Source organism: Oncorhynchus masou, chromosome 17 (genome assembly GCF_036934945.1).
Source record: "Oncorhynchus masou masou isolate Uvic2021 chromosome 17, UVic_Omas_1.1, whole genome shotgun sequence".
Classification (NCBI taxonomy): Eukaryota; Metazoa; Chordata; class Actinopteri; order Salmoniformes; family Salmonidae; genus Oncorhynchus; species Oncorhynchus masou.
Genome location: NC_088228.1, coordinates 33,045,435 through 33,071,091, shown reverse-complemented (window position 1 = coordinate 33,071,091; position 25,657 = coordinate 33,045,435). Strand labels below are relative to the sequence as shown.

The window sequence follows — 25,657 nt, the reverse complement described above, 5'->3', positions numbered from 1 at the left end:
TGGAATGGCCTAGTCAAAGCCCAGACCTCAATCCAATTGAGAATCTGTGGTATGACTTAAAGATTGCTGTACACCATCAGGAACCCATCCAACCTGAAGGAGCAGGAGCAGTTTTGCCTTGATGAATGGACAAAAACCCCAGTGGCTAGATGTGCCAAGCTTACAGCGACATATCCCAAGGGACTTGTAGCTGTTATTGCTGCAAAAGGTGGCTCTACAAAGTATTGACTTTGGAGGGGAATAGTTATGCACACTCAGTTTTCTTTTTTTTTGTGTGTGTATTATTTCTTGTTTGTTTCACAATAAAAGATATTTTGCATCTTCAAAGCATGTTGTGTAAATCAAATGATATAAATCTCCCAAAAGTATATTTGAATCCCAGGTTGTAAGGCCACAAAATAGGAAAAATGCCAAGTGGGGTGAATACTTTCTCTAGGCACAGTACAAATGTTTGCTCATTTATCAAAAAAATGGACTGAAAAATCACATTTACATAAGTACTGCCTGAACAAGGCAGTTAACCCACTGTTCCTAGGCCGTTATTGTAAATAAGAATTTGATCTTAACGGACTTACCTAGTTAAATAAAGGTTAAATAAAAAATAGCTGTGCAGCGACGCTCCCCATCCAACCTGACAGAGCTTGAGAGGATCTGCAGAGAAGAATGGGAGAACCTTCCCAAATACAGGTGTGCCAAGCTTAGAAGCGTCACACCCATCAAGAGTTGAGGCTGTAATCGTTGCCAAAGGTGTTTCTTAATACATTTGATTTAATAATTTTGATTACTAACACATTTGCTAAAATGTCTAAAAACCTGTTTTTGCTTTGTAGGGTATTGTGTGTCGATTGATGAGGGGAAAAAACTAAGGTAAGCTAACAGAATGTGGAAAAGGTCAATGGGTCTGACTTTCCGAATGCACTGATAATAATACACAGCACTGTCTCATGAGGCATGTGTGCTCTCTGCTGGCAGGAAATTGTAATTGCAGAAGTGTGTGTGTGTGTGTTTTCCTATATTCCAAGTTCATAGGTGGCGCTATTACACCTTTTGCTGATGCACACACTTACGATAACAGAAAAAAGAAGATGCAGCCCAGGCGCGGAATGATTTCGTCCAACACTTGTATAGACGTCGTTATGGCAGCCCATGCTACTGAGCTTGAAATTGCCAAGAAACATTTAACTGACGCAATTGGTGATAATGTTAAACAGTAAGTAAGCAACTATTGGTTGGTTTGATGTTGTCCTTACACTTTTCTTTTTAACTTTCCTATTTCGAAAGTTGTTTTAATCGGCCACAAATGGATAGCTAAAACTAGCTCTCTGCTAACGGCTATGTATTATCTAGCTAGCTAAAGCCGGTAGCTTGTTTCCCAGTCGGTATTATCGGTGCGTTCGTAAATTCGCGCTGGCTATCTGCTCGATTTTTGAGCTTCTTGCCTGAGTGTGCTAGAGTGAAGAGTAACTGATGCATTTCCGAACGCGCAACACCCGTTTAATATGACTGTACATTTCGGCAAAAAAAGTTATTAAAATTGTTGCCATGAAAAGCAGCTTAACCAGCTCCGTTAGGCTGAGTGAAATGGTCAGTGAGGTGTTCTCTTATTTGTGTCTGGAAGTAACTAGCAAACTAGCTAACTTTATTTAGCCATTTTGCTTGGGTGCTTTTAAATTATTATAATTTTGTACATTTAACCTTTATTTAACTAGGCAAGTCAGTTAAGAACAAATTCTTATTTACAATGAATGACGCTGGGCTAATTGTGCGCTGCCCTATGGGACTCCCAATCACTGCCGGATGTGAAACAGCCTGGATTCGAACCAGGGACTGTAGTTTCGCCTCTTGCACTGAGATGCAGTGCCCCAGACCACTGTGCCATTCGGGAGCTCAAAACGGCTTGACTGCTCGGATCAACTCTACTCCTCGGCCAGAGCGTCCAGTGGACCTCTGAATTTACTAACGGGCAATCTGACAATGCTCTCAATTTACGAACGCCCAGAAGGCAGTTCGGCACTCCAGAGTGGATTTACCAACACACCCATAGGTATAACATCGCGACCGCGCCCGCCTGTGGGTAAAACAACCTATGGTTACCCCATTGGCTCTTTTTACAAATGCAATTTTCTTGTCTGCTTGTTTTAGCCAATTTATCGTTCAAAACTACTTTTAAAAAGTATGTGTAATGACTTTGTTATTCTCATTGAAAGCAAGTCTAAAGTCTGGTTATCGACATGTCTGTAGACAATTGTCATAGGTACATTATGAACATTATTTTTTTCGCCCAACGTCAAACTTGTATTGTCGTTATGGAAAAAGTAGTAATATCAAACGACGACCCGGTGCTCGAAACAGCAACTTGTGGTCGATGGGAATTCCTTTTATTACGTGAATATCGACTCGGGAGTACACGATTCCCGCATATATTAAAAAAAAAAACGTTGGGCGTTCGCAGGGTTTTTTTAGCACACACACTTTTTCTTGAGGCAAGTCGAAGTTCGGTATTCAAAGTCTACGCCCCTTCGTCACTGATTGGTCAACAGTAGGGATTTTTCAATTAGGTGTTTGTCATTCGACGACAGTTGACTAGTTTTTATGCACATTTTTCCACTTGAGAAATACTGCACCAAACATCTTAGGTAGATGTAAAATTGTGCGACTAAAGGCGTCCGCATCCACCCTGAACAGTTCGTTTTGTGGCGTTTTTGTTCTACTGTTTACGCAATCCATTATAAATCGCAATCTGGGTCAGGTGGGTATAATGTGACAACATGACTAGCTAAATTATAAAATACGATTTTACAGTGTTACGCTTTCACAAGGCAATTCAGAAAAGCAGATCGTACTTTTGGTGCGCATGGAATGGAGTCATGAGTGCGTTCTGATGCGTGGTCCAGAGCAAATGCTCTTTACAATACAACAAACAGGCTCATTCTGTTCAGGACAACCCAGTGTATAATGCCATGTCATCTTGTAATTACATAAAACATAGTGATCATAAACGTTGACACAGTATATTACATGAGTTTTGTGATATGGAGATGTTCAGTGCAATTTTGGCCTCACTGGTGTCCTCGTTATTTACAGCATTTCCTTCACTCAGAAAACAAAACATTTTCAAAAGTCCCAATTCGCAGGAGGGATTGGGTCAACTTCTTGTGGCACTCCGTGCTCAAGTTCAGAACGTCTGTCGGTCAAAACCCATACAGAACTGTGAAGCGGAGACCCTGAGCTCAGAAGTCAAGTATAGCATGTTACTGTACAGCCACTGCGTTCCAATTTAGGAGTTTATGAGTGTCAAAATTGGCAATGTTCAACCTGTATACAGGTATGACGTATAAAGTTACAAGTGTAAAAGGTAGAAAAAATAAAAATGAATCAGATTAAAATGGAATAATTCTGAACAGTCCCAAGACCAACCTTCAGCAGATAAGTTTCTAGCCACAAGCATAAACTAGCAAGCTGGGAACGACTCATCAGGATGACTGACAAAACTGGACTGACTGAACTGAGTCTGTTCATCTCCACTCAACTCTTGTTCCGCAACGAACGTAATCAATTTGAACACCAGGCGTGTTCGAATACTCTCCCAAGTCGAAGTTCGGTCTACTCCCCGCTTGTAGGAGTGGGAACTACGTGTTGTTGTTCAACGAGAGATGACTAGTTTATTACTTCAGAAATGCTGCAACGAACATCTCAGTTAGATGTAATATGGCTCGACTAAGGCCTCTCCTGTAAAAACGTCAAAATGAATGACAATTTATGAATTAATCTTATATTCATTCTGACTCTTTTGAGGAAGTGTATACTGGCTATGTTGCTACGTTGTCATGAGGGACGAACCGTAATATTGCAATTTCTCAAGTGAAGGTCTTTTTAAGAGGGTATGCGAGGCACAGACGTTCACTTTGCCAAGCCAAGTTCTGCCAGGAGCAAATCGAACCTAGTATGCGCACGCTTTACGTTAACTTTACTGAATGTTTAGCTAACGTTGTCATGAATGTTAATTTCCTCAATTGCATCTCTTATAGTTACTGGGCGAACTTGAAACTGTGGTTCAAACACAAGATAAGCAAGGAAGAGTTTGACATCGAGGCTCGTCGCCTTTTGGCACAAGACAACGGTTAGTGGAGAAATTATTCAACATTCTGACTGTTTCTGTGGGTTCGACTAGAGGTCTTCATACAGAAATGTATGCACTGAGAAAATTTCAGATCTGCTTAGTGCAAACTTGAACATTTACTAAATGCTGTGTGACTTCCAGCGAGTGTTTACTGTGAACATGCATATAAGCCTACTGCAGCTCTGATTGGTTATGCCTAACTCGGGTCTCAGGCCTATCAATGCAATATAACCCTACTCTGATGCGTTCTGCCTAAAACAAAATCTCTTGCATACTTTGTTTTGGTATGTTGCATTGAAAGTGGCTAACATTGCATTGATTCGATCGCAATTCCCATAGTAAAGGGAAATGTTCATAGTGTTAGTAAAAATTTGAGTGAAGTTCAATGTTGTGCTTCTCGATGTGGGCTGATATATCTTCTGGGGGGCATTCCCGGGGAGCTGCAAGCCTGCAGGTTAGAGGTAACATTGCCTGAGACCCAAACTGGGACCTGAGCGGGTCTGGATCCAGAATTATAAATAGTGTCTCGGGTCTGGGTCAGATTTGATATGATTGTCTCGGGTATGTGTAATTAAGACTTTTCCGGAAGGGGCTACACACACACACACACACACGCACAGAGAGATGCTTTTCTGGAGTGTGTAGCTTGTTGGTTCCTTCCTCCCTGTGTTACTCACAGTACTGCCCTGCCCCACCTGCTAGACTGTCTCTTCTCGCACTTTATCACCTCCGGTTAATAAAGTAACTCAGCTCCCTCACTCGGATAGGACCAAGTCTGGATCTGACTATTTCTATACAGGTTGTCCTCGGGTCTGTTTGGAACGGGTATATATATACAGTTGGAAGTCAGACGTTTACATACACTTAGGTTGTAGTCATTAAAACTTGTTTTTCAAACACTCCACAAATTTGCCTTTAAATTGTTTAACTTCTCTAGGGTAGGGGCAGCATTGGGAATTTTGGATGAAAAGCGTGCCCAAATTAAACTGCCTGCTACTCAGCCATAAAAGCTAGAATCTGCATATAATTAGTAGATTTTGATAAACTGCACGAAGTTACTAAAACTGTTTGAATGATGTCTGTGAGTATAACAGAACTCATATGGCAGGCAAAAACCTGAGAAAAAATCCAACCAGGAAGTGGGAAATCTGAGGTTTGTAGGTTTAACTCTTGCCCTATCGAATACAGTGTCTATGGGGTCATATTGCACTTCCTAAGGCTTCCACTAGATGTCAAGTCTTTAGAACCTTGTTTGATGCTTTTTTTGTCATCTGAGCGCCGTACTATTGATTATTGCATGGTGTGCTTTTTCCGTGAAGATTTTTGAAATCTGACACAGCGGTTGCATTAAGGAGAAGTGGATCTAAAATTCCATGTATAACACTTGTATCTTTTATCAATGTTTATTATGAGAATTTCTGTAAATTGATGTGGCTCTCTGCAAAATCACCGGATGTTTTGGAACTACTGAACATAACGTGCCAATGTAAACTCAGATTTTTGGATATAAATATGAACTTTACCGAACAAAACATACATGTATTTTGTAACATGAAGTCCTATGAGTGTCATCTGATGAAGATAATCACATTTTAGTGATTACTTTTATCTATATTTCTGCTTTTTGTGACTCCTCTATTTGGCTGGAAAAATGGCTGTTTTTCTGTGACTTGGTGGTGACCTAACATAATTGTTTGTGGTGCTTTCGCTGTAAAGCCTTTTTGAAATCAGACACAATTCTCGTTAATCCAGCCACAGTATCTTTAAAATGGCGTAAAATACTTGAGGAATTTTAATTATGAGATTGTTTTGAATTTGGCGCCCTGCACTTTCACTGGCTGTTGGTGGGGTGGGACGCTACTGTCCCTCTCCTTAATGTAACCACTGCGACAGATTTAAGAAAAAAACACGGGAAAAGCATACCTTGCAATAATCTGAGTACAGCTCTCGGAGCCCAAACAAGCCATAAAGATATCCTCCATGTTGTGGAGTCAACATTAGTCAGAAATAGCATTATAAATATTCACTTACCTTTGATCTTCATCAGAATGCACTCCCAGGAATCCCAGTTACACAATAAATGTTTGATTTGTTCAATAAAGTATATTATTTATGTCCAAACACCTCCTTTTGTTAGCTTGCTTGGAAAACAAATCCAAACCCGCAACGCGCGTGCAAGTCCAGCAGAAAGGTCGGACGAAAAGTCCAAAAAGTTCCGTTATAGTCCGTAGAAACATGTCATATGTGTTCTGTTATACTCACAGACATCATTCAAACAGTTTTAGAAACTTCAGAGTTTTTAAAATCCAAATATACTAATTATATGCATATTCTAGCTTTTATGGCTGAGAAACAGGCAGTTTACGCTGGGCACCTTATTCATCCAAGCTACTCAATACTGCCCCCCCGTTCACCAAGAAGTTAATGACTCCAACCTAAGTTTAAGTAAACTTCCATCTTAAACTGGGTCAGGGTTGGTAAGGCCAAGGTGCATTTCGGGAAAGGCCTGTTTTGAAGCTCCCCACCTCCATCTAGGCACTCCCTCACTGTTGTAAAAAATATTTTGGAAGCTTTAAAAATGCATTTATTAATGTCTAAATGTATTTTTGCCTTATTTATTATATTACAGACGCACCTTAATTAATGCACACTTTTATATTATGTGAGCTAAAAATAAAATTGAAAAAATATATAAAAACTTTAAGTATAATTTTTGGAAAATTCTAATATTACTGCCCCCAAAACCTATAATGACATGTAATTTTGTCCATTTTAATCGAAATACCTACGGAGGACTGCTTCTTCTGAGCAGTGACAAAATGGGTGACCTGGGGCTTCAAAACCTCTCACTGACCAATACATAGCATCAGCCATCAAGGTTTTTAAACCAAGCTCTGGTCCATGCCAGCGACTTGCATCTTTCCATTCATCCCCCCCATCAACAATTTTTTTTTTTTTGCGACTGGCTTCAATATACTTTCATTACTCACCAAAGTTAAGATGTTACTAGAGTTCTGATTTAACTTTTCACTGAATTCTTCAGTTGTCCGTTCTCCAAAATATGAAATGAGAGCACTTTGTTTACAGCCGCTAGCCATGCACATGTATCCGATTTGCACTACGAGCTGATACAAGCGTATGGACCAGAGCTAGTCTGCTCAGTGCAAAAAAAAGAATGAATTACAATCAAACTCTACTTATTTTTCTTTCTCTCTCTCAGTTCATGTCCACAATGACTTTCTCCTGGCCATTCTCACACGTTGTCAGATAATCGTCTCCACACCAGGTAGGGTTTCCATCGAGTATATCACTATCGATGGATACCACACATCTGTATGTTGACCACAAACCTGACTGCAACCCATTCCCTTTTCCAGAGGGTGCTGGATCTTTGCAGTGGGCAGGTAGCTCAGCCTCCAAGCCTGGCAAGCCTGCCAAAGGAAATAAGAAGTTCTCCTTCAGACAGAAATTTGATGTGAGTTGTTGTCCTTCAATAATGCATAATGGGAGGTGGCAGTAATACATGGTTTATAAACTTCAGACCTCTCCTGTTGGTGAAGTATAATTCCGTGCGTGTGACCCGTTGCGTGTCCAGCATCGCTTCCAGCCCCAGAACCCTCTGAGTGCGGCCCAGGCCTTCAGCCCGCGGGAGGTTGGGAGTGAGGAAGAGGAGCTGAGACTTAGTGCCCACACCCTGTTGCTGCCCACCCGGGGCCAGCTGGAGGCCCGCATGATGGTCACCGCTTTTGAGCTGGGCCTGGACAACGTCACGGAGGACGCCGTCAGCACCATGGTCCACGCAGTGGAGGTATGTGTCGAGTGTGTGTTTTTTATGGGATACTAGTACAAGATATTAGAAGGGCTGTAAGACTTCATGTTTCTCATACAGCACAGGTTACTTTATACTTTGAGACAGGCTTTGTACCCCTTCCAACAGCAAGTTGTATCAGTCCACTCAGGCCCCCCCCCCTCCCCATACACACACTTCACTCACCTGTCGTTCCCTCCACTACCACAGAACCAACTGAAGGACATGCTGACTGCTGTGGTGTCCAGGAGGAAGGCCTACCGAGTGCGTGATGGACACTTCCCCTACGCCTTCGGCAGTGATGTCACCCCCCAGCCCTACTTGAAGAACAGCCTGGCAGCCTACCACATTGTCACAGATTGGTAATGAGGTTAATTGTCTTTCTGCAGCGTTCAGCTGCCTTAAATCAACTAGAAAAATGTTCAACAAAGTATCAAATCAAGTGTTATTTATCACATGCGCCAAATACAACCGGTGTAGGTAGACCTTACAGTAAAATGCTTACTTACAAGCCCTTACATTTTTATTCACCTTTATTTATCTAGGCAAGTCAGTTAAGAACAAATTCTTATTTACAATAATGGCCTACCGGGGAACAGTGGGTTAACTGCCTTCATGGGCAGAACGACAGATTTAACTTTTCAGTTCGGGGATTTGATACAGCAACCTTTTGGTTACTGGCCCAACGCTCTAACCACTAGGCTACCTGCCGCCCTGCTTAACCAACAATGCTTTAAGTAGTTTTTAAGAAAACATTTTTAGGTAAAACATTGAAAATAAAAAGTAACCAATAATTAAATAGCAGCAGTAAAATAATAATAGCTAGGTGATATACATGGGGTACCGGTACAGAGTCAATGTGCAGGGGCACCGGTTAGTGGAGGTAATATTTACATGTAGGTAGAGTTAAAGTGACTATTCATAGATAATAAACAGAGCGTAGCAGCAGTGTAAAAGAAGACCCTGCGTAGCCCTTGATTATTTTTTCCAGCAGTCTTATGGCTTGGGGGTAGAAGCTTTTAAGAAGCCTTTTGGACCTAGACTTGGTGCTCCGGTACAGCTTGCCGTGCGGTAGCAGAGAGAACAGTCTATGACTAGGGTGGCTGGAGTCTTTGACCATTTTTAGGGCCTTTCTCTGACACCGCCTGGTATAGAGGTACTGGATGGCAGGAAGCTTGGCCACAGTGACGTACTGGGCCATACGCACTACCCTCTGTAGTGCCTTGCGGTCGAAGGCCGAGCAGTTGCCATACCAGGCAGTTATGCAACCAGTCAGGATGGTGCAGCTGTGGGCCCTTTTGAGGATCTGAGGACCCATGCCAAATCTTTTCAGTCTCCTGAGGGTTAATAGGCTTTGTCGTGCCCTCTTCACGACTGTCTTAAAGTGGCTGGAGTTGAGTCAGTGTGTTGGCAGCAGCCACTCAATGTTAGTGGTGGCTGTTTAACAGTCTGATGGCCTTGAGATAGAAGCTGTTTTTCAGTCTCTCGGTCCCAGCTTTGATGCACCTGTACTGACCTCGCCTTCTGGACGATAGCGGGGTGAACAGGCAGTGGCTCGGGTGGTTGTTGTCCTTGATGATCTTTATGGCCTTCCTGTGACATCGGGTGGTGTAGGTGTCCTGGAGGGCAGGTAGTTTGCCCCCGGTGAAGTTGCCAGCAGACCTCACTACCCTCTGGAGAGCCTTACGGTTGTGGGCGGAGCAGTTGCCGTACCAGGCGGTGATACAGCCCGACAGGATGCTCTCAATTGTGCATCTGTAGAAGTTTGTGAGTGCTTTTGGTGACAAGCTGAATTTCTTCAGCCTCCTGAGGTTGAAGAAGTGCTGCTGCGCCTTCTTCATGATGCTGTCTGTGTGGGTGGACCAATTCAGTTTGTCTGTGATGTGTACGCGAGGAACTTAAAACTTACTACCCTCTCCACTACTGTTCCATCGATGTGGATAGGGGGTGTTCCCTCTGCTGTTTCCTGAAGTCCACAATCATCTCCTTAGTTTTGTTGACGTTGAGTGTGAGGTTATTTTCCTGACACCACACTCCGAGGGCCCTCACCTCCTCCCTGTAGGCCGTCTCGTCATTGTTGGTAATCAGGCCTACCACTGTTGTGTCGTCCGCAAACTTGATGATTGAGTTGCAGTCGTGGGTGAACAGGGAGTACAGGAGAGGGCTCAGAACGCACCCTTGTGGGGCCTCAGTGTTGAGGATCAGCGGGGTGGAGATGTTGTTACCTACCCTCACCACCTGGGAGGCCCGTCAGGAAGTCCAGTACCCAGTGGCACAGGGCGTTTCGAGACCCAGGGTCTCGAGCTTGATGACGAGTTTGGAGGGTACTATGGTGTTAAATGCTGAGCTGCAGTCGATGAACAGCATTCTCACATAGGTATTCCTCTTGTCCAGATGGGTTAGGTCAGTGTGCAGTGTGGTTGAGATTGCATCGTCTGTGGACCTATTTGGGCGGTAAGCAAATTGGAGTGGGTCTCGGGTGTCAGGTAGGGTGGAGGTGATATGGTCCTTGACTAGTCTCTCAAAGCACTTCATGATGACGGAAGTGAGTGCTACGGGGCGGTCATCGTTTAGCTCAGTTACCTTAGCTTTCTTGGGAACAGGAATAATGGTGGCCCTCTTGAAGCATGTGGGAACAGCAGACTGGGATAGGGATTGATTGAATATGTCCGTAAACACACCAGCCAGCTGGTCTGCGCATGCTCTGAGGGCGCAGCTGGGGATGCCGTCTGGGCTTGCAGCCTTGCGAGGGTTAACACGTTTAAATGTTTTACTCACCTCGGCTGCAGTGAAGGAGAGTATATATGCAGATGATAGTCTTCTACTCAGCTGGCCACTCCCCAGATGTTGTGTTAAATGCTCTACAACAAAGCTTTCTTAGTGTCCAATAAGCTTTCTCTGCCCTTAACCTTCTGAACAGCTACAATACAAAGGTCATGTGATTTGGTAAGAAGAATGCTGCCCTTCCCCAGGTGTTATTACTACCTCTGAGGGTTTAGAGCTTGAAGTAGTCACCTCATACAAGCTGCCAAACTAACCCTGATTCAGATGACCATCCTACCCATGCTAGATTACGGAGACATCATTTATAGATCGGCAGGTAAGGGTGCTCTCGAGCGGCGAGATGTTTTTTACCATTCGGCAAATCAGATTTGCCACCAATGCACTTTTATAGGACACATCACTGCACTCTGTACTACTCTGTATTCTGTTCATCTCTGTATACCCATCGCAAGACCTGCTGTTTGATGCTTATTTATAAAACCCTCTTAGGCCTCACTCCCCCTGTCTGAGATATTTACTGCAGCCCTCATCCTCTACATTCAACTCCCGTTCTGCCAGTCACATTCTGTTAAAGGTCCCCAAAGCGCACACATCCCTGGATCGCTCCTCTTTTCAGTTCGCTGGAGCTAGTGAATGGAACGAGCTCCAACAAACACTCAAACTGGACAGTTTTATCAATTCAATTCAAGGGCTTTATTATTGGCATGGGAAACGTGTTAACATTGCCAAAGCAAGTGAGGTAGATAATATATAAAGTGAATATATAAAGTGAAATAAACAATTAAAAATTAACAGTAAACATCACACATACAGAAGTTTCAAAACAAAGACATTACAAATGTCATATATATATATATATATATATATAGTGTTTTAACAATGTACAAATGGTAAAGGACACAAGATAATATAAATAAGCATAGGTGTGTGTTCTTCACTGGTTGCCCTTTTCTCGTGGCAACAGGTCACAAATCTTGCTGCTGTGATGGCACACTGGAATTTCACCCAGTAGATATGGAAGTTTCTCAATCTCTTCATTCAAAGACTCAATCATGGACACTTACTGACAGTTGTGGCTGCTTTGTGTGATGTATTTTTGTCTCCACCTTCTTGACCTTTTGTGCTGTTGACTGCCCAATAATGTTTGTACCATGTTTTGTGCTGCTACCATGTGGTGTTGCTACCATGCTATGTTGTCTTAGGTCTCTCTTTATGTATTGTTGTGTTGTCTCTCTTGTTGTGATGTGTGTGTTTTGTCCTATATTTATGTTGAATGTATTTTAATCCCACAGGAGGCCTTTCGTCTTTTGGTAGGCCGTCATTGTAAATAAGAATTTGTTTCTTACTGACTTGCCTAGTTAAATAAAGGTTAAATAAATAAAAATAGGCTCACTGGGCAGCTTGGGGCTGTGGTTCCCTTTGTAGTCTAATAGTTTGCAAGCACTGCCATCGGAGCCGGTGTAGTACGATTCAATCTTAGTCCTGTATTGATGCTTTACCTGTTTTGATGGTTCATTGAAGGGCATAGTGGGATTTCTTATATTCTAATGGGTTAGAGTCCTGCTCCTTGAAAGCAGCAGCTCTTCCCTTTAGCTCAGTGTGGATGTTTCCTGTAATCCATGGCTTCTGGTTGGGGTATGTATGTACGTGTGCTCCTCAATGCCATCGGAAGAATTACGGACCATATTCCAGTCTGTGCTTGCAAAACAGTCCTGTAGCTTAGCATCTGCTTCATCTGACCACCTTCTTATTGACCAAGTCACTGGTACTTCCTGCTTTAGTTTTTGCTTGTAAGAATGAATCAGGAGGATATAATTATGGTCAGATTTGCCAAATGGAGGGTGAGGGAGAGCTTTGAATGCGTCTCTGTGTAAGGAGTAAAGGTGGTCAAGAGTTTATATTTTTTTATTACAGCTTTTTCCCCCTCTGGTTGCACATCTACTTGTATCAATGAATTGCATAGAAACAAAAATGCAATTATTAGGCTATTACCATTTTAATGAGTAACTATATGGTAAGCGGCGGACTGTAGAATAAAGTTTAACTGCTCTGTTCAGATGTAACATCAAGGGTCAACGTAGAGTAATTTTATAGACTTCAGTTTTACCTTAAATGGTTGTTAGTTCAAAACAACATACTATACTTTAGGTACATGAAGTAGCAGTAAGGTGAGGTAGGAGAGCTGCCCATACAACACACTGCAAAAAGGACCACTTGGAGACTGGATAGAGGTCCATTTTAAAATACTTATTTTATTTTATTTACAAAGGCAGGGTCCTTTGCAGTTTTAGGGCCAGGCAGAATTTCCCCTTACTAATAAATTACTTTTAGGCTCTTGTCATGCTCGTCTGTTTGTTCTGACTCCCTCTCCTCATCCGTACTCTAGCCCACCTCACAGTGCATCTCGTCTGGCCGGCCTGCCCCCTCAGCTATTACAAGACGATGCTGAGCAGCAGGCTGCTCTCCTATTGGCCTGTTCTGGTGACCGTCTCCTTGCGCCCCTCCCTCCGATCAGCATGTTTGATCTCCTGGAAGCGTTACAGGTGAGAGAATCACAGCTTCAATCTGCCTTACGTCACATGATATACCTATAACAAAAAACATTCTGACATTTGAATTGATTTGCTTTTTCAACCGCATTCCACAAACATTTTTCTCTCTAATCAAAAGGAAAGCTGAAAAGGTATATGTGTCATTGTATGTGAAAGAAAAAAATCAACTCAAACAACTATATTGTTCATGATTTTCCTTGACGTAGGTCCACCGAGGTGTGATGCCCTCTCACACCATGTATGCCCTGAACATGGAACGGATTCTGTCCCGGCTGTGGCATCCTAGTCACGAGGAACTGGAGCAGGACCGTGTGCACCGCCAACGCCTCGCAGGGAACGATGGTCTGCTCGTCAGCTGAGACACACACACAGACAGTCTGGTGGATAGACAGGCAGATTGTTGTGGGGGTATGGCTGAGACAAATGGAGAGTTTAACACACAGTGTTGAGGCATCCATATGGCCCCTAAACCCTGCCTTGAAGCAGAGCAAGAGGATGATATCGAAGACTGGATTTCCACTCCACTAGGTCTACTCCGTAGAGGCTCTGCAACCGCTTCACCACGCACCACTTTACACTAGTGTCAATAACGTTTTCGAACGCTTGGTAGAGTGCAAACCCAGCCTAAGATGCACAGAGCTGTGCTGTAATGAAAAGGAAGGAAGGAAGGAATGAAGGCCCAGTGTGGTGTGGTCACGGACAGCTTGTTATGGCACTAACATGTCTACACAGGTGCGCACACAGTGATATCTCTCCCATAGCCTCTCTGACCCTCCTTTAAATGCACCGTTAGTGATGTTAATACGTTTGAGGTGTGCATTTCTGACCTGGTGGGTTTATTTTGTCAGTTAATTTGTTTGATAGAATAGTGTTACATTTGTTGTATTTCCCAAGCCTCTGTGTACAAATGTTGCAGCCTTATTATTGCGATATTAACATGCTCTTGTAGAGTTATGCCTGAGTAGTACACTTGGGTCCTTGTTCACTGTACTTTGTCAGAGCAATGCATGCATTAGTATGCATACAAATATGTATGTGTGTGTGTGTGTGTGTGTGTATATTGTTTAGTTATTATTATTTTTACACCAGCGATCTTGTTTAATATCAAAGTCCACTTGACCAATAGTATTTACTCTAGTATCTTATGGTGCCACTGTTGCCAATGACATCTACAGTGCCACCAACTGGTCTGGTGCAGCCATCTAAGGTTGCAGTGACTTTATGTTCACACAGCTTGTAAGGACATATACGTAAGGTTTACTTACCAAGATTCATGGCCCATGTCCATCGGTTCAGTTCTTTATAGCCCTGGTGTGATATGGTGCCATCTTGTGGTGCAGTGTGGCCGACTTTGAATGCAGCAACTAATCATTGTCAAATTCATTAGGCTAATTCATTGACTCCAGATTTGGTATATAGACTCAATCTGACTTCATGAGTTCATGAGAATATGTTTTAAGTATTATTAGCATATGTGCTAACATGCATCTATAGGTTCATCTTAAGGACGTCCATGATGCGTTTCAAGTTGAAGGCCACTTTGTAGTGGCTTTACAGTGGTTTAAATGGACACGTCAAATCTGATTTTTGATTTGTTAACTCTGCCATCTTTTTACCAATCCCTTTAGCTTTTCTCAAGCTAAGTTAAGATGTAGCATGGGCCAACATTCCACATTTGGTGTCATGGTTCATGAGAAGATTTCTTTGAAGTTATTATATTTTTGTTTTTCCACATTTTAGCATGTGCTAATATGCATCTATTGGTATAGAGTGGCCATCTTTGAATGCATTAATGTTATTTTCTCAAACTGTTTAGGGACTGTTTTGATGATTCAAAATACCAAATTCTGAGTGTATCAGACTTTCAGTCCAGGTGAAGATTATTTTATGATTACTTTAAACATTAGCCTTACATAGTCAAAGTGAATTGTTAATAGTTTCCTAACTTTAAAGATATCAAAGCCAAACTTAACATGGTTCATCATGGTAATGTATTTGATGACCCTACAAAGTTGATAGGCCATTGTGGATTTACAAAGGTTTTAAATGGACATGTAAAATCTTGATTTCCTGATTTATCAATAACTCCGCCATCTTGTCACCAATCCCTTAGTTTGAGAAAAACTAAGTTAATAAGAGATGGTATAATTTGGATTTATGGTTCATGAGAAGTTTTTCAAAGATTTTTCAAAATGTCCAAGATGGAGGAAAATCTATCCTGAGGGACCGTATGGGTTCTTAAGGCAAATTTGTTCAGCATAGCTTTGCTGTGAATCCCTTATAATAATAGTAAACAGTATGGCAGCATCATAAGTGGTGTGCAAGTGTCCGTGTAGGCGTGATAGTCCTGTTTACATGTATATTGGCCTAAAACATGACTGGTAGCAGGGATATATATAACTACTTATGGTAATATACTAATGGTATTATATACGGTGCATTTGGAAAGTATTCAGACCCCTTGACTTTTTCCACATTTTGTTACGTTACAGCCTTATTCTAAAATTGTTTTGTTTTTTAGAAAATCCTCAGTCTACACACATTACCCCATAATGACAAAGTGAAAACAGGTTTTTAGATTTTTTTTTGTGCAAATGTATTAAAAATAAAACATACCTTTTTATTTAAAGTATTCAGACCCTAGCTATGAGACTTGAAATTGAGATCAGGGGCATCCTGTTTCCATTGATCATCCTTGATGGTTCTACAACTTGATTGGAGTCCACTTGTGGTAAATTCAATTGATTGGACATGATTTGGAAAGGCACACACCTGTCTGTATAAGGTCTCACAGTTGACAGTGCATGCCAGAGCAAAACCAAGCCATGAAGTCAAAGGAATTGTCTGGAGAGCTCAGACCGCATTGTGTTGAGGCTCAGATCTGGGGAAGAGTACCAAGAAAAAGATCCACAAGAACACAGTGGCCTTCATCACTTTTAAATGGAAGAAATTTGGAACCGCCAAGACTCTTCCTAGAGCTGACCACCCGGCCAAACTGAGAAATCGGAGAAGGGTCTTGGTCAGGGAGGTGACCAAGAACCCAATGGTCACTCTGACAGAGCTCCAGAGTTTCTCTGTGGGGATGGTTGTCCTTCTGGAATGTTCTCCCATCTCTGCAGTACTTCACCAATCAGGTCTTCATGTTAGAGTGGATATGCAGAAGCCACTCCTCAGTAAAAGGCACATGACAGCCCGCTTGGAATTTGTCAAAGGCGCCTAATGGACTCTGACCATGAGAAACAAGATGGTCTGGTCTGATGAAACCAAGATTGAACTCTTTGGCCTAAATGCCAAGCGTCATATCTGGAGGAAACCTAGCACCATCCATACGGTGAAACATGGTGGTGGCAGAATCATGCTGTGTGGATGTTTTTCAGCGGCAGGGACTGGGAGACTAGTCAGGGTCGAGGGAAAGATGAAGTGAGCTAAGTACAGAGAGATCCTTGATTAAAAACCTGTTCGAGAGCGCTCAGACTGGGACGAAGGTTCAACTTCCAACAGGACAACGACCCTAAGCACACAGCCAAGACAACACAGGGGTGCCTTTGGAACAAGTCTCTGAATGTCCTTGAGTGGCCCAGGCAGAGCCTGGACTTGAACCTGATTGTACATCTCTGGCTTTGCAGCGACGCTCCCTATCCAACCCGAGAGAGCTTGAGAGGATCTGCAAAGAAGAATGGGAGAAACTCCCCAAATACAGGTGTGCCAAGCTTGTGGTGTCACACCCAAGAAGACTCAAGGCTGTAATCGCTGCCAAAGGTGCTTCAACAAAGTACTGAGTAAAGTTTCTGAATACTTATGTAAATTATATTGTTTTTATTTTTAATATAAATTTACAAAAAATGTATACAAACCTGTTTGTGCTTTGTCATTATGAGATTTTGTGTGTAAATTGATTAAGGGGGGAAAAAACTCATTCTAAAATGTATAAGGTTGTAACATAAAATGTGGGGGAAAAGTCCAGAGGCCTTAATTACTTTCCAAATGCACTGTACATGTAAACAGGAGTAATAGTGACCAGTAGCAGTATGAATAGATACTTGGGAATATCAATCAATAACCAATGGATAGCAGCATAGTGGTAATCATTTAAGCAGCAGTGTAGGTGTGAAGGGGGGCAGTAGTTGACACTATTGAGCACGTATACACATCTATTGAACACATTACACGACACTATTGAAGAATGTTTTTTTTTCTCAGTCATGGGAACTCGTTATGAAAGATAATTAATGTAATTTATTATATAGCACCTCAGCTCCTTAAAACACCAGTCGTAAGACTATTAGTACCAACCAGCATTTACAACAGGAGACAGACAGTATTTTAGGCACACCCTGACCCACCGTCATAGAAAACGTAACTGCTCCCAGAGCTCTCTTGCCATATTTGGCTTGCTTGCTGCTCATTTCCGAAACGGTGTCCAATCGTTGTCGAGGAGCACGGTCCCCTACCAAGCGATTACACTACACTGGAGTGACTCAATGGTCAGTCTGTCCCCATTTTACTGTTAACAAACATTAAATGCATTCACTGCTCATCCAAGAACGAACTATTCAACGTGTTTTCTGCGCCAATAAAAGCTATTTAAAACCCGATTCTTTATAATTATAACAAAGACAATATTCTCAATTCATGACTTTTTATTCCACATTGTATTTGTCGTATATTTGTATTTTCTGAAGTGCTCAAAAGACAGGCATAAAAATAGTATTATGATAAAGTATTCATTCAGGTCTAACATTTATTTGAACCTTTTCACAAAATGGTATTAATGTAAATGTTAAGAAAGTAAGGCAGTTTTGTGTCAGTCCTAGTACACAAACACCTCTGGGTCAATCCTCGCACAAGGTGTGTCAATAAAGCAATGTCTCGTAACGTTATAGTGTTACATTGTACAACTTGTCGCTGGTGAGAAAACTCAGTGCTAGACTTGGTCTATATACATACTAGACAATGTCAGAACTCGTAATCGATCAACAGGCATTTCCACTGTTTGTTGGCCGTAGCCACCACTAGCCTATTTATTCCACGAATACGTTTATTTTTCGTGTCGCCATTCTGTCAGGGGGCAAAGACGACGAACACGCCCCTATATGAGCTGCGTTTGGTCCCATAATGAAAAGTCTCACTCAAACCGCAATGTCTTATGGCTGTTCAGAACGCCTGGAGCTGCTGCGTCAATATGAGTTGGCACCCGCTGTTAACATGGTCCATGACCTTCTGTTTGAGCAGTGCCAGTTCGTCCCGGAGCACGTTGGCAGAAGAGACCAACTCTGTGTGTTGCGTCTTCAGGTTTTTGACCCTGTCCTCCAGCCTCGAGATCCTCTCCAGCTTCCTTTTCCGGCATTTAGACGCGGCCACCCTGTTCCTCATGCGCTTTCTCTCGGCCTTTATCCTCTCCTGGCTCTCCATGTCGATAGGAGACATCGGAGGGGTATCGCCGCTCATCTCGGGCACCGTCTGGGGCTCCTCTTTGAATGGCTGTAGCCGTGGGTGCTGGGCTGGCAGCTGGGTCTCGATGTGGGTTTGGGACGGGACGGACGTGTAACTGGCGGAAGAGTGTCTGTCGCCGGTAGGTGCCGACGCAGAGCTGACAGTCCGATTGAAAAGGCCCAAGTTTGTGTATTCCGGTGGCTCGGGGCGCACGGTGCAGCTGTAGGGTATAGGACTGTCCAACACAGTAGATGCGGATGCCATGTCGTTGGAAGCATTCGTCTGAGAGTCACAACTGCCATTAGGCATATGCTGTTGATAATGAAGCTCCGCGAGCGCCCTCACGAAACCCTCAGCAAAACCCTCTTGCTCGTCGGTGATGTTCTTGGGACAGAGGAACTGAGTTGGGGTCGGAGTCGTCAAACCATTGCAGGACTGGATGATGAGCCTTTCCAATTCCGGAGAGGCCAGTTTTAATAACCCCACATCAGGGGACGTCAGTATATCGATAGCTTTCGCCCGCAGATGAGGTTTAAACATTTTAGGGTCGTTGAGGTTCAGTGTCATACTCTGCTTCATACTATTCGGGTTAAACCCATGATATCCACCCACTGCGCCTTGCTGACCATTTACCGATTCGTCATAGAATGTAGCTTCCATCTTGGTGGGCATCAATTGACTGGTCTTTATCTCGAAGATAGTTGTTGGGAAAAAATAAAAGCATCAACTGTTGAAATTGCAATAAACAATTTGGAGTGATAAACTGCAATCCGATGTCCCCAATCTTTTGACAATTTTAGGACAAGTAGACTAATGTTCGAAACTCAAGTCGGAGGACAACTTTTGATGTCCTACGTGGAAACTTTTCTTGAGACTTGATAAAAGAAGAATAGTATCAAACAAAAATATTCACTTCCTCAATCGATATACGTCTTTTCAATTAATAATTGTTTTATTCGATTTGCCAACTGAAATAAGGCTTTTCTTTTCTAAGCAGATGCTGTATCTCACTCGATACAATGTACTTTCTAGCACTTCCAACGTGGAGACGAACTTTATCCACTTCTATGCTGCTGCTATACTGAAAATAACAATGATGTAATTTCTAAGGCTTTCTATTGGTTTGAGATGATGTGATGGGCGTTACTTTTTGTAATGACATGCACGTTGCGTGGACAACCAGCCATGTTCCCGCCTCCCGCAATGGTTGATGGGATTAGGTAATGCAGTAAAAGGAGCGGTGTCCTCTGGGATTACGTATTGTTTTTGAAAATATTGTTACCCGCTCTATTTCGCAACCCAATCTTAATCAGGTTGACTTGATTTCCTTTTGAATAACAGCTTTCACAATATTTGCTTTCCTTCTTTTGCTCTTTGCCTTTGTAGGTGGAAGCGTGGCGATTTGGCACCACAGTCACCACACAAATTATTGTCACCCTTGATAAAGATTCGCAAAAAAACGATATCAAATAAATAAATCAAATACTGAGCTATATTTCATGCAAAAAATGGGAAATTATATACTAACACAATTACTCAGAGAAAGATATGTTTTTTTTAACAAGTAATACGTTTTTTTTTCACAAAAAAATTAATTACAAAATTATTGGCAGCCCTGTTTTCAATACTCCAGCACCTTTGCGAGGATAACGGCACATCCTTTTTCTAAAATGTTTATGAGATTGGAGAACACATTGTGAGGGATCTTGTACCTCATACCTACTGTAAAATATGTGTTTGATTTTTTTTAAATTTCACCTTTATTTAACCAGGTAGGCCAGTTGAGAACAAGTTCTCATTTACAACTGCGACCTGGCCAAGATAAAGCAAAGCAGTGTGACAAACAACAACACCGAGGTCCACCTGGAATAAACAAACATACAGTCATTAACACAATATAATAAGTCTATATACAGTGTGTGCAAATGGCGTAAGGAGGTAAGGCAATACATTGGCCATAGTAGCAAAGTAATAGTGCTGGAATATTGAAAGCCAGGGTGACAATAAGTATTAGGCTACTTGTTAAACAAAATATCTTTCTACAAGCAATTGTGCTATTTTAAAATAATATATATTTCTTAATATGCTGAGCATACGATATAGCTCAGTATTTTAATTATTTATTTGATAGTCTTTTTTGCTCATCTTTATCAAGGGTGTCAATCATTTTGGAGAAGACTACTTCTGGTGTGTGAGAGGGAGGAGGGAGGGGGTGGCTCCCCCTGTTTTTTTTTTTTTGCTTTTCAGGTGATCCATTCTGCATTGGTTATATCGGGGAAGGAAAATGTTCAACTGAATATCAAATAGAACATTGTGCCTCACATTTTAAGGGTTGCTTCAAGTACAGGTATTGCAAGTAGGCATCTGCCAAAATAAAGGAAACACCAGCACAAAGTGTCTTAATTGGGTGTTGGGCCACCACGAGACAGAACAGCTTCCATGCACCTTGGCATAGATTCTACAAGTGTCTGGAACTCTATCAGAAGGTTGCAACACTATTCTTCCACAAGAAATACCATCATTTTGTGTTTTGTTGATGGTGGTGGAAAACTCCCATAAGTGTTCAATTGGGTTGAGCTCTGGTGACTGAAATGGCCAGGGCATGTGGTTTACATCGTTTCATGCTCATCAAACCATTCATTGACCATTCATGCCCTGTGGATGGGGACATTCTCATCCTATGCGGACAAATAAATAATGGCCTGCCCAGCAGTTTTATACATGACCCTAAGCATGATGGGATGTTCATTGTTTAATTAACTCAGGAACCACACCTGTGTGGAATAACCTGTCTTCAATATACAGTACTTTGCATCCCTCAAGTGCTTCCATTATTTTGGCAGTTACCTGTATGTAGCAACAATGTGTTTCTACACTGTAATTACATAGGTACTACCATGCAAATACATATCCTAGGTATTAGCATTACTGAATGTAAACTCTCTAACTACGTTTTTCATTATTTCCCTGAATAGATGGAAATATGTCTTATGATCTGTCTGTAATATGCCATGTGTGGAGAAACTCTTTCCAGTCCCAGTAGAGCTCAATGGGCCTCAGTGTTACTCCTCAGTCTCAAGCAAACTCATGCACTGATAGCACTGGTATTGTCTCTGTGCGCTGTCCTTGCTGTGAGATCAACCCTGAGATGACACACTTGTCTTCAGGTTGCCTTGACAGCAGAACAACAACCACCATTTGGAGATATTGACAGCTTCAGTGTGAATTCCAGATTGGAATATTTTGGAAAGTCTGTTCCTCCTGTCACGATAATGATACTAACAACAAATGGATTCAACAACAAAGTTCCAATACCACAGTCATGCACACAGTCACAGGGACAGATCAAACACACATAGGCCCAAAAAAAAAACACACACCTGCATTCTCTGTATGGAGCTTGCAAGACTCGAGACTGGTCTCTCAGCAGTCTCTTTGCTGAAGATAAAATAGGTTTACACATATCCCCCAGCACGCTGCTGTGTTTATTACTGTAACTGGGAATTTTTCCCATCAGCCTACAGCTGACCTGGCCATACTTCCTGTTCCTCTGTCCCTGCTTCCTGTTCAGTGGCCTGATGGGTAACCTCTAGATAACACCACCTTCTTCCCCCTGGCTCAGCCAGCTGCTTCCACTGCATGGAGGTCTGTATTGCCCGATGTCCACCAGATGCATATGCGTTTTGTTTTGCTGGATGTCTAGTCCACATTGTCCGTGCTTGACGCACATGTGCTTCGCTTTTCAACTACAGTAGCTAAAAGCTAAGCTTGTTAGTCTCTGACTGTGCTTCTGTTTGTACCACCACACAGTAAAGCAACCCACGAGTGGAAAATATTGAATGCATGCGGTACAAAGAATGCACCGCAGCCTATTGCGGCACCCCCAACGTAGCGTTGCGGATTGCTTCATTGACAATGAATGACTTCCGCAAGAAAGTAAAGAGTTTGATGCATGTGGACATGAGGCGTAATCAAGAGTTTAGACCCAGACCCAGCTGCCATAAGCTATCCTTTATTGGAAAGTGATGGATCCTTAGCCCATGAAAACACACTCTTCCTGTCTGTGCTCTGCTCTATCCAAAATGTGGAGAGTTCCCTTTGCATTTGTTGTTCATGAATAGAGGAAAGTTAGATTGGCCGCTCACTCACTCACTCATGTGTATGTCTACAGTGTTTGTTAACGACCATCTGTTTCTTCCTGTCCTGCTGCTATGTTTTCCTCCATCCTCTCCTTCCTCTATTTATGTATGGCCCTAACACAGCCTGCTAAATGTGCACTGCTTCTCTGTTTGCCCTTGGCTTTAAGTGTTTATACTTTCTAAGAAAATAACACAATAGTAAGATACTGTATTTGCCCTTGTAGTCTTGGCAGGGTCAGTAGGATTGTCTTCCAATTCTGACTGAATGTTTTTTTTAAATCTGTGTTAGACTCTAATGACCCTGACTCATCTATGTTATCACCTATTTCTAAGAAGTGTATGCCTTTTTTTCAATTGAGGTCAATCCCATTTGAAGGTCTAATCTTGGCAGAGCATTTTTTATACATATAGATTAGTTTCCCGACATCCTCACTTTAAAATAAGGCAACAGTAAACATGTCGCCCCCAAGTATGCAATGCCCCCTTTGGGCCAAACAGTGTACTGTTGTAAATGAGGATTCTCTATGGCAAGATGCGTCATTCACCCATGTTTTGTCAAAATCAGTCCAGTGGTGTCTGAGAGAGCGTGTAGGTTAGCTAGACTCGTATCCCTGAGCATGTATGCCAAATTTCAGCACTCTGAGTCAAACAGATTAAGACATATTGAGTCTTAACAGTGTTTGCAACATGTGTACCAAATGGTGTTACAATATGGATATCCTTTACAGATGTATATACATTTATGAGCCAGATCACGCCCACGTGAGTGTTTATTGGTCAACAGCGGCCATGTTATTTTAGGTACTGGTCTGGAAAATATTGTGTTGAGAGACTTTTGTGCATAGATCACACATGTCAAGTTTTGTGCAGATTTGTTGCCAGAAGAGTAGCGTTTTAACAATATTCAAAAAAAATCCATCATGGCAGACCTTATTGGTCCCTGAGGCAAATTTGTTCCTTGTGAGGAGAGGGAGCTATGTACCGAATTTCAAAACGGTGCATTTGACCTAAAGTCTTTAGATTCAGTACATTTAGTGGGCTAATGTAATTTCAGATTTGTGTGTGTAGGATAATGAGCTGCCAGTGTCGCAGACTCACTGTTTACGAAGCTGACCAAACCAAAGAGTAACCTCTCTGGGCTAGGGTGTCATTAAAACAAGATTTTCTATTGGACAAATTCAGTCAAGTCCCTCCCCGTTTCGTTTCTTTTACTTCCGTTTAAGAAATATTTTGCAACAGAATTGTCTGAATGAATACACACATGCCTTGGTATGCGAGACCACAACGACTACCCTTTTTGGCCACTAATGCGTTCCATTGGAAATCAGAACGTTGTTATCAACATAAATTGTGAACTTCGACGTAAAGTAATGTTTCAAAAAAGTTAGTTTCCCGTCGTGTTGTCCCTGTTTAAATCAAATGTTTAGGGAGTTGTGTTTTGCACAATATGGATATCAAATGCAGCAGACTGAAATGGAGTCCAAAATTATGGTTGAAATTCCACGCAAAAAAATATCACTCACTATCAATGAGTCTCTACATATGTTTATATGTTTTAATTCAATGTTTGGGACCATAACCTATAAAAAAAAAACAGATCCCGACTTACCCTAGTAACCTTCGTTAATGATTTCTCTCTCTCCTGCAGGTGTTGTTCATGGTCGAATTAGACCCAGTAGAGTGGCATTGGACATCATGTCTCGCTCCATCCACCAATGCCACGTTGCACCACAGACTGTCCAGGAGTTGGCGGATGATTTAGTCCAGGTCTGGGAGGAGATCCCTCAGGAGACCATCCGCCACCTCATCAGGAGCATGCCCAGGTGTTGTAGGGAGGTCATACAGGCACGTGTAGGCCACACACACTACTGAGCCTCATTTTGACTTGTTTTAAGGACATTACATCAAAGTTGGATCAGCCTGTCGTGTGGCTTTCCACTTTAATTTTGAGTGTGACTCCAAATCCAGACCTCCATGGGTTGCTAAATTTGATTTCCATTGATCATTTTTGTGTGATTTTGTTGTCAGCACATCAACTATGTAATGAAAAAAGTATTTAATAAGAATATTTAATTCATTCAGATTTCAGTGTTCCCTTTATTTTTTGAGTAATATATATATATATATATATATATATATATATATATACACACACACACACACACATACATATATATATATATACACACATATATACACACACAGTACCAGTCAAACGTTTGGATGCACCTGCTCATTCAAGGGTTTTTCTTTATTTGTATTATTTTCTACATTGTAGAATAATAGTGAAAACATCCAAACTATGAAATAACATAGTTTCATGGAATCATGTGTTAACCAAAAAAGTGTTAAACAAATCAAATATATTTTATATTTCAGATTTTTCAAAGTAGCCATCCTTTGCCTTGATGACAGCTTTGCACACTCTTGGCATTCTCTCATCCAGCTTCATTAGGTAGTCACCAGGAATGCATTTAAATTAACAGGTGTGCCTTGTTGAAAGTTAATTTGTGGAATTTCTTTCCTTCTTATTGTGTTTGAGCCAATCAGTTGTGTTGTAGGGGTGGTATACAGAAGATGGCTCTATTTGGTTAAATACCAAGTCTATATTATGGCAAGAACAGCTCAAATAAGCAAAGAGAAATGACAGTCCATCATTTAAGACGTGAAGATCAGTCAGTCCGGAAAATTTCAAGAACTTTGAAAGTTTCTTCAAATGCAGTCTTAAAAACCATCAAGCGCTATGATGAAACTGGCTCTCATGAGGACCGCCACAGGAAAGGAAGACCCAGAGTTACCTCTGCTGCAGAGGGAAGACAAG

At 41.9% G+C, this 25,657-nt stretch overlaps 2 protein-coding genes and 1 long non-coding RNA gene across 4 annotated transcripts; 2 read left to right on the top strand and 1 right to left on the bottom strand.

The window, feature by feature from the left end:
• Nucleotides 1–1,109: 1,109 nt before the first annotated feature.
• On the top strand, nucleotides 1,110–15,878 carry LOC135558886 (transcriptional adapter 1-like). 2 transcript variants are annotated; one of them, XM_064993086.1, is made up of 8 exons: nucleotides 1,110–1,210; nucleotides 4,029–4,120; nucleotides 7,341–7,406; nucleotides 7,498–7,595; nucleotides 7,716–7,928; nucleotides 8,139–8,290; nucleotides 13,099–13,255; nucleotides 13,471–15,878. In XM_064993086.1, exons 1-8 carry the CDS (start codon nucleotides 1,137–1,139, stop codon nucleotides 13,621–13,623), a joined length of 1,005 nt encoding a protein of 334 aa, XP_064849158.1. In that variant the 5' UTR covers nucleotides 1,110–1,136; the 3' UTR covers nucleotides 13,624–15,878. The 2 variants fall into 2 exon arrangements, with proteins under 2 accessions (XP_064849158.1, XP_064849159.1); XM_064993087.1 differs by lacking the exon at nucleotides 4,029–4,120 and having other exon boundaries at nucleotides 1,119–1,210.
• Nucleotides 15,879–17,886: 2,008 nt separating this feature from the next.
• LOC135558884 (transcription factor Jun-like) lies at nucleotides 17,887–19,768 on the bottom strand. The gene has a single exon (XM_064993085.1). It carries the CDS (start codon nucleotides 19,367–19,369, stop codon nucleotides 18,419–18,421), a length of 951 nt encoding a protein of 316 aa, XP_064849157.1. The 5' UTR covers nucleotides 19,370–19,768; the 3' UTR covers nucleotides 17,887–18,418.
• A 2,302-nt stretch (nucleotides 19,769–22,070) lies between these two features.
• LOC135558885 (uncharacterized) lies at nucleotides 22,071–24,919 on the top strand. The gene is made up of 2 exons (XR_010458412.1): nucleotides 22,071–22,342; nucleotides 24,485–24,919. It is a non-coding gene; the product is annotated as an uncharacterized LOC135558885 (long non-coding RNA).
• Nucleotides 24,920–25,657: the final 738 nt, after the last annotated feature.